This window comes from Choloepus didactylus, chromosome 26 (genome assembly GCF_015220235.1).
Source record: "Choloepus didactylus isolate mChoDid1 chromosome 26, mChoDid1.pri, whole genome shotgun sequence".
NCBI lineage: Eukaryota > Metazoa > Chordata > Mammalia > Pilosa > Megalonychidae > Choloepus > Choloepus didactylus.
The window spans coordinates 9,846,256-9,863,566 of NC_051332.1; the positions used below are offsets into that span (position 1 = coordinate 9,846,256).

Genomic DNA, 17,311 nt, shown 5'->3' on the forward strand with positions numbered 1-17,311 from the left:
TGCCAATCTATATCTTTCAATTGGGGAGTTTAATCCATTTACGTTCAACATTATTACTGTGAAGGCATTTCTTGAATCAACAATCTTTTCCTTTGGCTTGTGTTGTAGATATGTTTTTCCCTCTCACACTTAATGTACCCATAATGAATCTCTTTATACTGAAACTTTCTCCATTATCTTTCTCTCCTTTCTTTGTTTTTCTGTCAATAATATATCAAGTAGGGCAGCTCTCTTGTTAGCAAATTCCCTCAGCATTTGTTTGTCTTTCAAAAGTTTAAGGTCTCCCTCAAATTTGAAGGAGAGCTTTTCTTGGTAAAGAATTTTTGGTTGGCAATTTTTCTCTCTCAGCATTTTAAATATGTCATGCCACTGCCTTCTTACCTCCATGGTGCCCACTGAGTGGTCACTACTTAGTCTTATGCTGTTTCCTTTGTAAGTTGTGAATAGATTTTCTCTTGCTGCTTTCACAACTTGCTCCTTCTCTTCAGTAATTAACAATCTGATCAGAATATGCCTTGGAGTGGGTTTATTTGGATTTATTCTGTTTGGAATTTGCTGGGCATTTATGATTTGTGTATTTATGTTGTTTAGAAGCTTTGGGATGTTGACCCCTAAAATTTCTTTGGATACTCTTTCCAGACCTTTACCCTTCTCTTCCTCTTCTGGAAAACCAATGACTCTTATATTTGGATGTTTTATATCATCTACCATGTACCTTAGGTCCATTTCATTTTTTTCAATTTTTTCCCCATTCTTTCTTTGGTTTTTTCACTTTCCATTCTGCCTTCTTTGAGGTCTCTGATTTGCTGTTCGGCTTCCTCTAGTCTTGTGCTGTGAGTATCCAGAATCTTTTTAATTTGATCAACAGTTTCTTTTATTTCCATAAGGTTATCTTTTTTTAATTTACTCTTGCAATCTCTTCTTTATGCTCTTCTAGGGTCTTCTTCATGTCCTTTATATCCTATGCCATGTTCTTATTGTTTGTCTTTAGTTCTTTAATTGCTCCAAGTACTGTGTCTTCTCAGATCTTTTGATTTGGGTGTGTGGGTTTGGGTTATCTATATCATATGCTTTATATGCTTTAAAATTTTCTGTTCTTTTTTGGCCTCTTGGCATTTGCTTAACTTAATAGGGTTATTTTAGGATATGTAGGCTTATGCAAACACTTATCCCTAATTTGTCAGATCTACAGCTTGGTGGCATACCCTTTCTCTAACTAACCAGCACATGGCATCCATGAGCCACCTATTCCCCTCAAGCCAGTTTTCCCCAAATTTGTCTTTGTGGTGAGTGGGGGTCTGAATCTTATGGGAGTCCAATTGGTGCACCAAGTTTCCATGTGTAGTTGGTGCTGCCCAACTCTGCATGTGGGGCATGTGTCTGAGTGGTTAGGGAGGGAGGGCAGATTTAATAATTAAACCTCCCAACTGTTCCTTGAGATTTAAAGCTGTTGTAAGGTTCTAAACCTTCAATTGAGCCTCACCACAGTTTGGCTCTGCCACTGACCTAGAAGTCTTTGGTATTTGTGTATGGTCCCTGGGACTTCTGAGTGGGTCCCTCTTCTAAGCCACACCCTCCCGGGGCCTGTGCTGAGTGAAGATTATGCTACACCACAAGTCAGCACCATTCCACAAGGGAAGTCCTGGGCCACAAGGCCATGTAGGTGTTTTCCCAGCCTGCTGAAAGGATGGTTGTATGTGACATGTTAATTTCCCCCTTTTTGCACACCTCTGCCTTGCTAGCTCCAGCACAATTAACTGCAGGTATGCACAAGCCTATCATCCATGCCAGATATTGTGGCATGTGCATGCATTGATTGAAACACTTTCCATTGTGCCAGGTTCTTTGGTGCAGCTATGGGCTGTAGTGTTGGCACTGGACAGGAGTGTTCCCAGCCTGCTGATCAGATGGCCGTATGGGGTGTGTTTATTTTCTCCTGTTTGCTAACCTCTGCCTTCCTAGCTCTGAGACAATTAGTAGTGGGTGCCTGAAAAGCTATTGTCCATAACAGATATTGATGCATGCCCACAGGGTGTGGAGATGCAGTTCCTGCCACACTTCACTCTTCAGTTCTTGCCATATCTGCAGCTACTTTTGGGTTTTTAAAACTAGTCCAACTCCAAATGCCAACCCCAGTTTCTTGAGACTGCAGCATGGCTGCTGGTTATCCAGCAGGTTCACTCACTTTTCAGAAAGCAGATTCCCAGTTTTACCAAGTGCATGGTCCCTGTGGATTTAGAAGACCTTGTCCAGCTGGTGCATCACTGAAACTGGTGTTCTGGGTCACTCTCTGTCTTTTCACTAGTATTTTTCATGGAGATGCTTTTGCCATGTCTCTCCTAACTGCCATCTTCCAGAAGCCTTCCTGGATTCACTTTTATAAATGGGATTCATTAGGTTACAAATTTACAGTTCTAAGGCCAATGAATTGTCCAAACTAAAGCATCAAAAAGAGGATACCTTCAGCAAAGAAAGGTGGATGGTATCCAGAACACCTCTGTCAGCTGGAAAGGCTCATGGCTGGAGTCTGCTCTTCCTTTGCTCATTTGTTCTGGTTTCAAAATAGCTTTCTCCAAAATGTCTCTGGGCTTCTGTCTCTTGTATTTCTCTCTCTCAACTCCTGTGCATCCTTGCTTGCTCTTCCAATGCATTTCTCTCTAAGCATCTGGGAGTGCTCTCTTAGCATCTTTGGTACAAACTCTATGCTTCATCTCTCATTTTAGCATCTTCAAATATACATTTATTTGCATCTCCAACAACTCAAGTTTCTAGGTCTATGTGAGATCTCAGCTATTTAAAGGACTCTGGTGATCTAATTAAGACCTACTCTGAATGGATTCTGTCATACTTCCAGGGGGAAAAAAACAATCAAAAATCTCACTCAACAAGACTGGATTAAAGACTGTGGCTCTTCTGGGCTCCAAAACAGTTTCAGTCTTGCACAATATCCAAATCCACCAGGGAAAGTTCTGAAAATCAGTGTCAAGTGGGTTGGGAGAGTGGTCTTTCCAGAACCCCAAGGAGTTGAACCAAGATGATTTGCAGCAAGTGCATACAAAAGGCCAGGGAAGGATAGAGCAGGAATGGAGTGAGGGTCCAGAGGGCATGGATAGATCTTGGAGGACCTATGCTAGAACATAAATGAAAAATACATAAATCTGAGAAGTTGCACAATATTTATGTGCATGAGAAGACAAAATGCACATGCAGTATGAGTTAGATACCTATTTTTTTTACTATTCTAATTTGCATTTATTTCATTAATAAAGCTAAATTTTTTATTTTTCCATTTCCCATTTGTATTTTTTCTTCTATTAATCCTTTATATCATTACCCCATTTTTCTATTACAGATTATCATTTTTTCCCTCATTGATTGAAAAGAACACTGTAGGCCTCTGCTGCCTCTGCTGTCACCTCCTCCACCAGAGCCATTCACTGCTGTGTGGGGAGAGTGAGGCAGGGCTGCTGGGGCCACCATGGAGCCTGACTCAGTGAATGAGGACAAGACAATTGTGCTCATGTTGCCAGAATGTATTTTTGGCATTTTGTTGAAGAAAACTGGATACCATAAATAGAAAGAATCTCGAAAGATGCTTGACTGCTGTCTTTTCTCAGACTAGTCTGAAAGAGAATACACCCATTCATTATGGATTTATGGATCTGAAGTACAAAATATTTTCCAGATAATTCATGGAACATCATCTGTGATCATCTACAGAAAGAGGCCATCAGATGGAAACTATCAAAAAGAAAAAGGACTTGTATATCAAATATTTTGATCAGTACTCTGAATCAGATCAAGTGGAATTTGTGGAACATTTTATTTTATGAATGCGTCACTATCAGCATGGACATATTAACTCTTACCTGAAGCCCATGTTGCAGCAAGACTTTATTATTGCTGTACCAGAGCAAGGCTTAGATCACATAGCACAAAACGTCTTTCCTTCCTGGATTCCAGTCTCTGTGTGCAGCAGAGCTGGTTTGTAAAGAATGGCAATGAGTGACCTCAGAAGGAATGCTTTGGAAGATGATTGAATGAATTTTACACACAGATCCTCTATGGAAGGGACTTTTGGAAAAAAAAGGGTGAGATCAGTGCCTGTTTAGAAACAGACTCACAGATGGCCTTCCCAGTTCATTTTGTAGGTCATTATACCCAAAGATTATCCAGGATATAGAGACTATAGAATCTAACTGGTGGTGTGGATGACACAACTTGCAGAGGATTCAGAGCCACTCTGAAAATAGTAAAGGTGTCTACTGTTTACAGTATGGTGATGAAAAAATTTATCCATGGACTATGAGATAATTCTATTAAGATTTGGGATAAAACCAGCTTGGAATGTTTGAAAGTGTTAATGGGACACACAATCTTGGTCCTTTGTCTCCAATATGATGAATATGTCATTGTAACTGGCTCTTAAGTCTCTACAGTTAGAGTCTAGGATGTGAACACAGGTGAAGTTCTGAATACACTGATCCACCAAGTGAGACTGTATTGCACTTATGTTTTAGCAATGGACCCATGGTGACCTGTTCCAAGGACCACTCCATCACCATCTGAGACATGGCTTCTGCTACTGATATCACTTTATGCCATGTCCTGGTTGGCCACTGCACTACTGTCAATGTGGTTGACTTTGATGATAAGTACATCATGTGTGCCTCTGGTGACAGAACCATCAAAGCATGAGGCATGAGTACCTGTGAATTTGTTTGTACTCTGAATGGGCACAAGTGAGGCATTGCCTACCTCCTGTACAGGGATCAGGTAGTTCTTAGTGGGTCATCAGATAATACTATTAGTCGACAGGATATCAAATGTGCCACCTCTTTAAGAGTCCTAGAGGGACATGAAGAGTCAGTCCACTGCATCCACTTTGATAAAAAGAGGATTACCAGCAGGGCCTATGATGGAAAAATTAAAGTTTGGAAGTTGCAAGCTGCTCTCAACCACTGCACACCAGCAAGAACTTTGTGTTTGTGCATGTTGATCATGTGTTTCAGCTTCAGTTTGATGAGTTTCAAATCATCAGCAGCTCCCATGATGACACTATTTTGATTTGGGATTTCTTAAATGTGCCTCCCAGTGCCCAGAAGGAGATGCAATCTCCCTCCAAAACATACACTTACACCTCCAGATACAGTTTGCACTTTTACCCACTTCAGGAATTCCTAGTCTTGAACTACTGGCTACATGGCTACCAGATGCCTGGGGGAGTTCATTCACAGCTGAGTTAAGAAGCTGTAATTGGTTCTAGATGCTGGGTAGATGCAAAGCAGCCTAACTCTTCAAGTGAGATATCTATTTTTGAATCATGGAGAGATTGAAAGACTTTGAGCAGAATGGGATAATTAAAACATGAAACATAATGATTTTTATGTCATTATTTATAACATATCTATAGTCACATTTTCATTATTAGCAACATAATCCATAGCCTTCTTATATATGAGTTTAGGAGATGAGGGCCTTCCACTGTTTCTCTTAGAGTAGACTACATGTTTCTCTTGGTTGAACTGGGGGGGGAGGGGTTTCCAGGTGTAGGATTGGGTATATGTGATAGGACAAGTTTTTATTCTCATGGCTTCTTGCTCCATCCTCAGCTTGGATGCTTCGTGCTTGGAATGAAAACCCAGAGGAAGATAGTTGATGGCAGAACTACTGACAATGAAACCAGTGGTGAGTAGGGAATTGCTATTTCTACTGAAATTTAACCCTTTCCAAGATATGCAGATTTCCCATACTGGTCTGACACATTCTAAGTACATTCATGGGATACTCACATATTTGAGATCCAATGTATATACCCAGGACTCTGCTATAAATATGGTAGACAAGGGAGTAGGTAAGAAATAATCTTCTCTCCACCATTTACACTAATTTGTCCAGCCTCTATTAAAGCTGCATATTCACAGAAGAGATATGAGAGGATTTATTTTCTTCATGCATCCTATGGCCTCTGTGTGGAAGTAATTCACAGATTCACTACTTTAGTGGTAGTGCTGTGCTTAGGATTGTGATGAACATAAGGGATAGAGATGAGAAATTGCACAACTTAGTCCAATAGGGAGGCAGATGGTCCAGCATGTGAGCTCAATGAGTACAGTGCTATGAATGCTGGGGTCAGGACTATGCCCAGGAGAGCACAAGAAAGAAGACAGTAAAGGCAATGAAAAGGAATATATTTATTTTGTCCAATACTTCTTACAGTTTTGAGAGAATATTTTCACATTTTGAAAAGATGTTTGAAATTCTCATTACCATCTTGTCCCCAGTTAACCATTTTCTCTCTTTTAAAAAATATGTGTACACATATGTAAGTGGAAGCAATGAACAGGTAATATTGTTTCCTTATTTTAAGCTGTGCACACAGGAGGGGTATTCTATGTATAGTAAAATTTTAGGACCAGTGAAAATATTTGAAGAACTATCAAGAGAACAGAACAAATAACAAGTTTATTTGTCACTGAACAGAATCAAGATGAGTATATAAGAGGCACAACGCAAACTCCAGTTTGGAGGTCCAGTTAATTGTTGAGTATGGTTGGGCTTCTACCATAGGAAGAGTCACCCTAGGACTGTCCTTTAGTATAGTAGTCTCAGGGGGCCCTGGTTTTTCCTACTAGACACCTTACCCTCATATCTCATATTAAAAACCTGAGTTTTTTTGAGGTGAAAGAGGAATACTACTGTTCTGAAGTTCTGTATAGAGACTGTACACTTCTGTACAATTATGTACTTTGCTTCAATTATATCTTCCATTTTAATGAATAATAAATTTATCACTTTTACTTCACAAGTGTTGGTTACATAGGAATCATCAGCTCATTGGATTTTTCAAAACTTGTTACATTTTGTTAAACCATTTCCTAGACAGGGAAACTGAGGTCATTGCAGATGCCTCAAATTGGTGAAGATGGATTTTGAATTTATATCTGAGTGCACATAAGGTATTACATAATTGGGGAGTGCAAAGATAATATGTGAAAAAGTAGTTCATTTCTCCAAGACCCTAGGGAGAGAGGGTTGCCATGTGGAGCCAGTGAGAAACATGTAGAGCCCTGGTTCTGTGTGGGCAGCACACAGCTAAGCAAAAGGGACCCTTGGAAATGTGCTTTTAATATGGGCCAAAAGCATAAGTCAGATTTTCCACAGGAGTCAGTGATTGGTTAGTTTAAAGCAAAAACCTGTGAAAAGGAAAGTGTACTCAAGGACCGAGGTTTGTGGGGATGATTACCTTACAATTTGGGACCACCTGTGTATTCTGAGTGAAGCATTTCAGTGATGAGGTAGATGACCAAAGACTTAGGTTTGAAACCTGGGGAGTTATGTCTGCAGGGATGGAAAATTCTTTGCTAGCCCAAAGGTTCATGTTGAGGCAAGTGTCTTGGCCAAAATAAGATGTATTCTGAGACAGAACACAAAATATCCCTTATGATGAGTCTGTGGATTTACTTGAATTTGATGAAAGGCATTTAGTTATGAATTCTCAAGAGAAAATTTTATGATCACCATCTGGAAGTTATTATTATCAGACTTTTTGGCAAATTTTCAGGTTATATCATTCCACATGTTATGCAATATTGCCTTTTGGTGAAGTTTTATGTATTCAGAGTGTATATGTCTCTGAGTATATCTGATAGATGCTGAGTAAGGAGTAAGAATGATCTAACTGGTATCCCAAGCACAGTTTGAGCATTTTGTACACAACCACTACCCTTCCTCAGGGCTCTCATTTCATCCAATGTACTCTGGATATTGGCAGGGATGGCATTGACTGAACCAAAATGCCTATGTCATTGTAGGAATCAGTGATCTTCAGTGATGTAACTATCAACTTTACCAAGGAAGAGTGGGCCATGCTGGACACAAACCAGAAAAAGATGTTCAGAGATGTTATGCTGGAGAATATTAATCATCTGATGTTCGTGGGTGAGTTTCTCAAAATACTCTATCTATATACAACTATCTATCTATTCTTCCATCCATCCATTTAATCTAGCATCAAGTTGTTCAAGTATCTAGACAATGGCCCCATGTGCCACACTGATCTCTACTCTGATTCTTTCATAACTCTTATGGGTACTTAAAAGAAACTTTGTGTTTTTGTTTATTCCTTATGTCTTATGTGTCCCACCACTGGCATGTGATTTTCTGCTCTAAAATTTCAGGTCTTTCTTGCTGCTCAATCTCCAACATTTATAACAATGTGAGAATGCAATAAATTTTATTTCTATTGACAAAATAAGTATTATCTAGATAATTATTATCCACTAGGGACTGTAGTGAAGTTTTGGCACACAGAAGGCATACTATTTTCCACATAGAACATAGATTGTTTTGGTTGAGCTTATGTTTATTGTGTGCTTTTATAAAATATTCTTCAACCATTTTGAAATCATAATTTCTCCTGGTATGAAAATATTGAGGATACTGTAGCCCATGAATTTATGCATGGACATTAATATATTCTTAGTGTTTTTGACTGAAGGTCAAGAATCATTTGCAGGAAAAGGATTTTCAATATACTGTATTTAAGTTATACTTCCTTGGGCTGTTCATAAGAGCTTACCTTCTGTTCCTCATAGTCTGCCCTGGACTTGATGATCATGGACATATATCACTATAGATCTCAACATCTATGCTTCTGTTTCTCATAAATAGGGTATCAGGTCTGCATATCAGAAGTGCATTCACAGTCAGAACAAGGAGAACTGTGGAGGGAAGGATTAAGTTTTCTCCAAGTACAGAGTCCAGGTGAGTTCTAAGACTCTATGCTTCACTATGAGGAGGAGCATTGTCACTGAATGAGCAGGCCCTTAGAAGTATCAACAGATTTCCTGGACTGAATGATATTCTCTGAAATTTAGGCTATGAATTTGGGGGAAAATCTCCTCAAATGTGTAATTTTTCCATACATGTATCAATTTCTATTCAAGAATCCATCTGTGATTGTCTTTCACTTAGGGAAAGGATATTTGTGTACCTACAGGAGTTAAACTTTCACATAATGGCCTGTGTTCTGGCCCTCCTGTTTGAGGATTTTCCCTTTCTTTACCACTGAATATTCCATCTTATCTTCTTATTTTCCCTTACTTTAAGGCTGAAAATATTTTGTCAATTTTCAGAAAAGTGTTTCTACCTCCTAAAGTAATTTACATTGTTATTCAATCTAAATGACAATATTTGAAAAATAATCAAATGATAATTGAGGATTTTCAAATATTTCATTCTGCTTATGCCACTCTATAATGCCTTTAAAATTGTTCCAGACAGGGAAAATGACCATAGAAAAGAAGAAATGATAAACATGCAACATATCTCTAAGAAGGACACATCTACCAACCAGACAAAGGTAAGTTTCATGATTGTGAGCATTTGTCTCCCAATCAGAGAGATAGGATTGAATAATTTAAGAGATCATCACAATCACCTGAGTAATTATAGATGGTATTATTTTCTCTCCCATCAAAAAGTTATGGATAGTTTCAATTAAGCAAACAATTAGCCTGAGCTCAAAACCATAACCTGAAGTCTTAGAAGAGGACAATTGCATAAAAACAGTCCATATACCTATTCTTTGAAACATAATGAAGTTCTCAAAATTAATTAGATAGCTCTGCAGTTGAGATGATACAAAAGAGAAATTCTGTGCATACAAGAATGTAGTACCCCATGTACATGGAACTATTATAATGAAGGATAACTGGAGAATCTCTGAATGATTAGACTAGAGAATTTTGTTAATAAATATATGTAGACACATCATTAACAATCTCTCTTGTCATTTATACCAGGAAATTTCTCACACTGAAGAGGATCCCCTTGAAAGTAATGATTTGGGAGAATATTTCACTCACCCCACAATGACTGACATGGGAAAGAAACCCAATGTAAACAAACAATTTCAAAGAATCCTCAATTATCCTTCATTCATTGGTCAAAATAAGAAAATTCAAACTGGATGTAAGTCATTTAACTGTCATCTATGTGGCAAAGTCTTCAGAAGTAGTTCTTGCCTTATACAACTTGAGAAAATACACACTGGAGAAAAGCCATATGGCTACCATCTATGTGGGAAAGACTTCACTGGTCTTTCTACCCTCAGAAAACCCAAAAGAATTCACACAGAGGAGAAACTGTATGTCTGCAGTATGTGTGGGAAATCCTTCAGTCTTTGTGCTACCCTTAGGAAACATGAAAGAATTCATACTGGAGGGAAACCCAATATCTGCAATATATGTGGGAAATCCATCAGTCATTTTGGTAACCTTAGGCGACATGAAAGAATTCACACTGGGGAGAAACCATATGTCTGCAGTATGTGTGGGAAATCCTTCAGTTATTGTGGTAACCTTAGGCAACATGAAAGAATTCACACTGGGGAGAAACCCAATATCTGCAATATATGTGGGAAATCTTTCAGTCATTGTAGTACCCTTAGGCAACATGAAAGAATTCACACTGGGGAGAAACCCAATATCTGCAATATATGTGGGAAATCCTTCAGTCGTTTTGGTACCCTTAGGCAACATGAAATAATTCACACTGGGGAGAAACCATATGTCTGCAGTATGTGTGGGAAATCCTTCAGTCGTTGTGGTAACCTTAGGCAACATGAAAGAATTCACACTGGGGAGAAACCATATGTCTGCAGTACGTGTGGGAAATCCTTCAGTCATTTTTGTAACCTTAGGCAACATGAAAGAATTCACACTGGGGAGAAACCATATGTTTGCAGTATATGTGGGAAATCCTTCAGTCATTGTGGTACCCTTAGGAAACATGAAAGAATTCACACTGGGGAGAAACCCAATATCTGCAATATATGTGGGAAATCCTTCAGTTGTTTTGGTTCCCTTAGGCAACATGAAAGAATTCACAGTGGGGAGAAAAACAATGTGTTAGTTTGAATATATTGTGTCCCCTAAAAACTGTTATCTTTGATGTAATCTTGTGTGGGCAGATATTATCAGTGTTGATTAGATTGTAATTTTTTGAGTGTTTCTTTGTCTTTGGAATGTGCCCCACCCAGCTGTGGGTGATGACTGGATAATTTCCATGGAGGTGTTGCTCTGCTCATTTGGGGTGGGTCTAAGTTGAGTCACTGGAGCCATATAAATGAGCTGATGGACAGAGGAAACTCAGTGCATCTGTGAATGATGTTTTGAAGAGGTGCTACAGCCAAGAGGGACACTTTGAAGAATGCACTGGAAATGAGAGAGGAGCTCCAGCTTACAGAGACATTTTGGAGAAAGCCTTTGAAAGCAGACTTTTGCTCTGCAGAAGCTAAGAGAATACAAACACCCCAAGAGCAACCAAGAGTGACATTTTTGAGGAACTGAAGCCTAGAGAGGAACATCCTGGGTAAAAGCCATTTTGAAACCAGAACTTTGGAGCAGACACTGGCTACATGTCTTCCCAGCTAACAGAGGTTTTCTGGACACTATTAGCCATCCTCTAGTGAAGGTACCCAATTGTTGATGTGTTACCTTGGACACTTTATGGCCTTAAGACTGTAACTGTGTAACTGAATAAACCCCCTTTTATAAAAGCCAATCCATTTCTGGGGTTTGGCATTTCAGCAGCATTAGCAAACTAGAACACCCAATGTCTGCAATATATGTGGGAAATTCTTCAGTCTTTGTGGTACCCTTAGGTGACATGAAAGAATTCACACTGCAGACCAACCACATGTCTGCCTTCTATGTGAGAAATCCTTCTATATATATGATAATCTTAGGAAACATGAGAAAACACACTAGGGAGAAACCATAAGTTGGTGATCCATGTGGGAAATCCTTTTGTGTACATGGAAAATTTAGGAAACTTGAGAGAACACACACTGGGGAGAAACTATTAAGTCTTGTCATCTGTGTGGGAAATCCTTCCATTTATGTGGTAAACTTTGGTTACATGAAAGAACTCACAGTGAGAAGAAACCATACACCTGCTATGTATGTGGGAAATGCTTCACTGATAGTCTCAGATGACATAAGGTAATTAACATGGGAGAAAACATTTCTCCCATCTAAGTAGGAAAATCTTTAGACATTTTTCTGCTATTGGACATCAGAGAACTCATTAAATACATTTTGCTTATGGAAGAGTCTTCAGCCACATATTTAACATTTAAAATAAAAGAATTCACACAGGAGTGTAATAAATTTCTCTGAATGTAATAAATGGGTAAATGCTTTTATTTACAATCTATCTTTAAACAACATGACTTTACTATTTTAGGATGAACTCTAAGTCTGTAATTACCTATAATAAATTTCAGCTTAGCTCCACCTTTGGTATACAAGTATCACCCAGAGTGGGAATAACTCCTAAACCATAAAAATGGACAGAAATATCCTTACCAGGAGGAGGATATTCTAGGAGAACAAGATATAATATGTGATGGAGTGACTACTCAATGAAAAAATGTGAGAAATTGTTTACTTACAAAGCAATTTGTAGAATACATGTGAAGTTTCACATTGTATAATACATTCTATGTATATGTAGAATGAAGAAAAGTCTTTGATGTACTTAATTTACCCATCAATGTTAAATTTCTCATACGGAGGAAATGCCAACACTAAAATCAAGGTGAAAAAGTGTTCAGCTGGGGTTCACACCAGGAATATAAGACAAGTAAAAATAACTATCAAGAATGCTTTACAACAAAATTCAGATATGAATTCAGAGTTTTTCCTTTTGACATATTAATGAAACAAATTAAAATGTAGGATTGTGAGGTGGTCTGGAACTGCTGAATGCAGACTTTTGTAATGAGTTGTAGTCAGGGAAATCAGAATTCTTGTCAACAGATTAGCACATGTACATATTTATGAGGTAAAAGCTGTGGCTGAGAATTCCAATTTTCAACTTCTATTTCTTCATACAACTCTAAACATAATTATGATGACTAGGTTAACTCAGAAAATCTTTAAATGCTAATTGACAAATGTACAACCAAAGATGATGTGTCATAATTCTTATATAAGGTTAACAAGTATGTTCAGAGACATAATGAACAGAAGATAGATAATTTGGGAGTCATTTCTGGTGATGCAGCCATTTTAGCTTTTAAATGTTTTTATTGGTCTTTCAATTTAAAATGGAAGTAAAATGAAATCTTAGAATAATAAGATTGTAAGTCCTGGTGTATTTGGGGACATGGGAATGGAAAATCCCCATAGTCCTGATCAGTCATTTGCTCATGCCATGCATTAAAAATATGTTGCCATTATCTATCTCCAGGAGGGTGGCTCAGGCAGTGGCAATGATGGGACACTTTCTAAGGGGGCTGAGGTGATGGGTGTTTGGGCTGTTCTGGGCATGACTTGTCCCATAACATTTCCCAGCCATGGGTTTTGTTCTGGTTTGCCAATGCTGTCAGAATGCAAAATACCAGAAATGGATTGGCTCTTATAAAGTGTGTTTACTTGGTTACAAAGTTACTGTCCTAAGACCATAATCATGTCCAAGCTAAGGCATCAACAACAGGGTAACTTCACTGAAGGATGGCCAATGACATCCCAAAGATCTCTGTTAGCTAGGAATACCTGTGGCTGACATCTGTTCCTCCCAGGTTGTGTTTCAAAGTGGTGTTCTCCAAATATCAGCATCAGCTTTCAAAAGCTGTCTTTAAAATATCTGTAAGCTTCAGCAGAAAACTCCTGTATGAGCTCTTATAAAGGGCTCTAGCAAACTAGTCAAAGCCCATACTGTATAGGCATGACCACATCTCCATGGAAATTGTCTAATCAGTTATCATCCAAAGTTGGGTGGCTCACATGTTTTTGGCAGCAATCTAATCCAAAGCTTCCAACCTCATCAACAGTAATATATCCACCCCCAGAAGATTACATCAAAGACATGACATTTTTGGTGACATAATACATTGAAACCAGCACAGGCTTCAAGAATTACTCTATATCTCTGAACTCCAGAGATATACAGGGCTGCACCAGACACCAAGATCTGCACCCATGCTGGTGGCCAACTGAGGTTTGAGGAACATGAGCCCAAGCATGTTGCACATATGCAGGGCTGTTGCGGCTGCCACTTGGGCAGTCCCTGCAATCTCCCCAGCTTCCTGCAGTGCTCCTGCAGGAGTGCTTCTTTCTCTACCTGTGCCTGGAAAATGGAAGGAGTTGTGCACATCAGCCACCCAGAGAGAAGCCAGCATTTCCACCTGCCTGCTGCTTGAAGTCTGGTCACCAGTTAACCATTATGGCTTTGAAGAGACTGTGGCTAGAAATATGGACTCTATAGATAGCTCTGATGTGACCTTGAACAGAAATGTTGAATGGAAGAAAGTCTATCCTTGATTTAAATGGCAGAGTTTTGTAAAATGAGTCCTGCTTTTGGATGGAAGGCAGAATTTGCAAATGATGAGCTTGGATACTTAGCTGGAGAGATTTCAAAACTGAGAGTTGAAAATGCAGCCTGACTTCCCCTTGCAGCTTATAGTAAAATGTGAGAGGAAAGGGATATGCTAAGAATTGAAGTCTTGGGTACAAAGAAACAAGAAATTAATGGAATGCAAAACTCTGGGCCATCAGGAAGTGATACCCCAGAGAATAGTGCCCCATGTGAGGATTTAACCATACATGGAAACTGACTGCCATTTCAGTACAAGCCAGGATTGGAGATGGTGTTTTCAAGAAAGGATTTGTGGAAAGTCTGATTTTCTGATGGTTTTGACCCCAGTATGCTTGCACCAAGCCAATAATAGTTTGCAATATGTGTATAAATGGAACCATTGCCAGTTTGGGCTGGAGGAAATGGAGGAGAAAAAAATTGGAGGGAAAATTTCTTCAAAGAAGAACCATAGAAATTGAGATCTGTAGTCAAGAAATCTCTGGGAAGGAGAGAAGAACAACTGAAGTGTGTGGAAAGGGTGAGTTTGCCCTGGAGTCAGAGTGTGGGCCTTCTGCCTCAATGCTCAGGAAGAGTGCTGTTGTCTGAGGCCTCAGAGAGATTGGAGCACACTTCCTGGTGATTGTAGTGAGTCTGTTTAGATAGGGTTGAGCATGTTCCCTGGAGATGGAAGAGAGTTGGGTGCCACCCTGGTGCTTGCGGAGCATGGGGCTGTGAAGGATGTGGTTTCCCCAGTGCATGGATATGTTGGAGCTCTCATCCTAGCATTTGGAGAAAAAAGGGCTGCCATATAAGACTTTGGAAATTGTTGGACTCCTGCTCTCACAAGCCCCAAGGCTAAAACATCATTTGATAAATGACTCTCAGACTTTGAAATCTAATGAAGCACGCCTTGTGTGTTTCAGGAACTGTTTTGGTACGGTGAACCCTGTTTTCCTTTTAGTTTCTTCTTAGGAAATGGGAATGTTTATCCTATGGCAGTCCCTCCTTTGTATATTAGAAGCAGATAACTTGTGATAGGTTTCACAGGTCCACATCCAGAGATGAAAGTGTTTTGTTGTAGGACAAGTCCACATCTGTGACTGATTTTGATGAGGTCTTGTACTTACCTATTGTTACTGAATGGATTTCAGCTTTTGTGATATTGTGATGGGATGAATGCATTTTGTATTTGGAAAGAATAGGTCTTTTGGGGATCCAGGGGTGGAATGTGCCAGTTTGGATGTATTTTGTCCCCTCAAAAGCCATATCCTTTAATGCAGCCTTCTGGGAGCATGTATATTAGTGTTGGTTAGGTTGGAAACTTTTAATTGTGTTTCCATGGAGATATGACTCAATCAACTGATTAAATTTTTTCCATGGATATATGGACCCTGCCATTCAGACGTGGTCTAGCTTTAATCACTGGCATCCTAGAAAAGAACTCAGAAATCGAATGAGCGCAGAGTAGCAGAGAGGAACATCTCGGAGGGAAGCTAAGAGCTAAAAGCTGACACCAACACTTAGAGATATTTGGAAATGCAGACAGATGGATGTTTAGCTATCAGATAAAACCCAGAATTTTCCCTGGGATATGCTAACACAGAGACCCCAGGTGCTTAGAGATAAATGTCCTAGTAAAAAGAACCAAGGATGCATGGGACCTGAGAGAGAGAAGCTAGAACAGAACCTGGGATCAAAAGTTGCCAGCCACCTGCCTTCCCAGCTAATGGAAGTTTTCTGGAAGCCACCAGCCATCTTTCATCAACTGTTAATGTCTTACTTTGGACACTTTTATGTCTTTGGGACTGTAATTTTGTAACAAAAGAAAACCTTTATAAAAGACAATCCATTTCTGGTATTTTTCATAATGGCAGTATTAGTAATCCAGAACAAGTAAGTAATATGAATCTCACAATATATTTTAAAAATAAAACTGCCCTTGATGATCTCATATACTTTATATATACCTTTCTATCTTCTCTTAACACTTCAATCACAATGTTTTTTATGAAAGATTCTTTATTACTTTAAATTGATTGAACTTGAGTATCTCTTATATCTTCACCATTTTACTGTAAAATACTTTAAGTTCACTCAATGTATTATTGAACTAAGACCAACCTAGATGCAATATATGGCATATTTGAAATCCTGAGAAAAAGACTCCTAGAAACATCTCCAAACCATTAATTTAACATTTTAAAAATATTTCAAAATTAATGTCTCTGTATATATATTATAAAAATTCTAAAAGTTGGATGTTTTGTGGGGGGTTACTTGATCGATTTATTTCTGCATTACACTTTTTTTGTACTATGTATATTTTTAATTTTTACTCATTTTATTACCATCAGTATGCATTTCTGTATCTGGAAGTAAAAAGTATCTACCTTTGATGACCTTATCTGAAAATGTGATGGACTGATCTAGTGATTAGGTGATTCATGCATTCATTAATTCCACTGCACTGTACCTTCACAGGCCTATAAAATAAGAATAACAGCTGCTGGTATCTTTCCTTTCTACTTATGAAATTTTATATTATTTTTGGGAATCAGTAATTATTTAATAACATTGTGAAGTTGAAAAAGACAAAATGTATTGAGTCTTCTGTGTTGTGTAAAATATTATGTTTTACCATACAAGCTGAACATAATAGAGAATGTGAATAAGCTGAGACATAAAAGGATTGTCACCTTATTTCCTGGGATTCCTGACACCCTTCCTCCAGGCTCTCCACCCTTAGAAGCCCCCATGACCCCAGTAACAGATGATTCACCCCAGAAAAATATGCTTGGACAGAAATGAAGTCCATAAATACAATAATTGGTATTCCAGGAGAAGAAGAGAAAAGTAAAGTGAGAGGAGGAGTATTTGAGGATAAAATTGGGAACTCTTGCCAACTTACAAAGACATAAATATACAAAGAAGAAGCCCAACAAAC

General features: G+C 38.7%; 1 protein-coding gene and 1 pseudogene across 1 annotated transcript in view; both read left to right on the top strand.

Moving 5' to 3' along the window:
• LOC119520747 (zinc finger protein 705A-like) overlaps positions 1–14,212 on the top strand; it is an 86,123-nt gene extending 71,911 nt beyond the window's left edge. The window contains exons 3-8 of the mRNA XM_037818702.1: positions 5,613–5,688; positions 7,815–7,941; positions 8,674–8,766; positions 9,282–9,364; positions 9,807–10,285; positions 14,095–14,212. Of these exons, the coding sequence (XP_037674630.1) occupies positions 5,659–5,688; positions 7,815–7,941; positions 8,674–8,766; positions 9,282–9,364; positions 9,807–10,285; positions 14,095–14,212 (930 nt within the window). The 5' untranslated portion in view covers positions 5,613–5,658. The remainder of the gene's footprint in view (positions 1–5,612; positions 5,689–7,814; positions 7,942–8,673; positions 8,767–9,281; positions 9,365–9,806; positions 10,286–14,094) is intronic.
• Positions 1,857–4,969, top strand: LOC119520746 (annotated as a pseudogene).
• Positions 14,213–17,311: the final 3,099 nt, after the last annotated feature.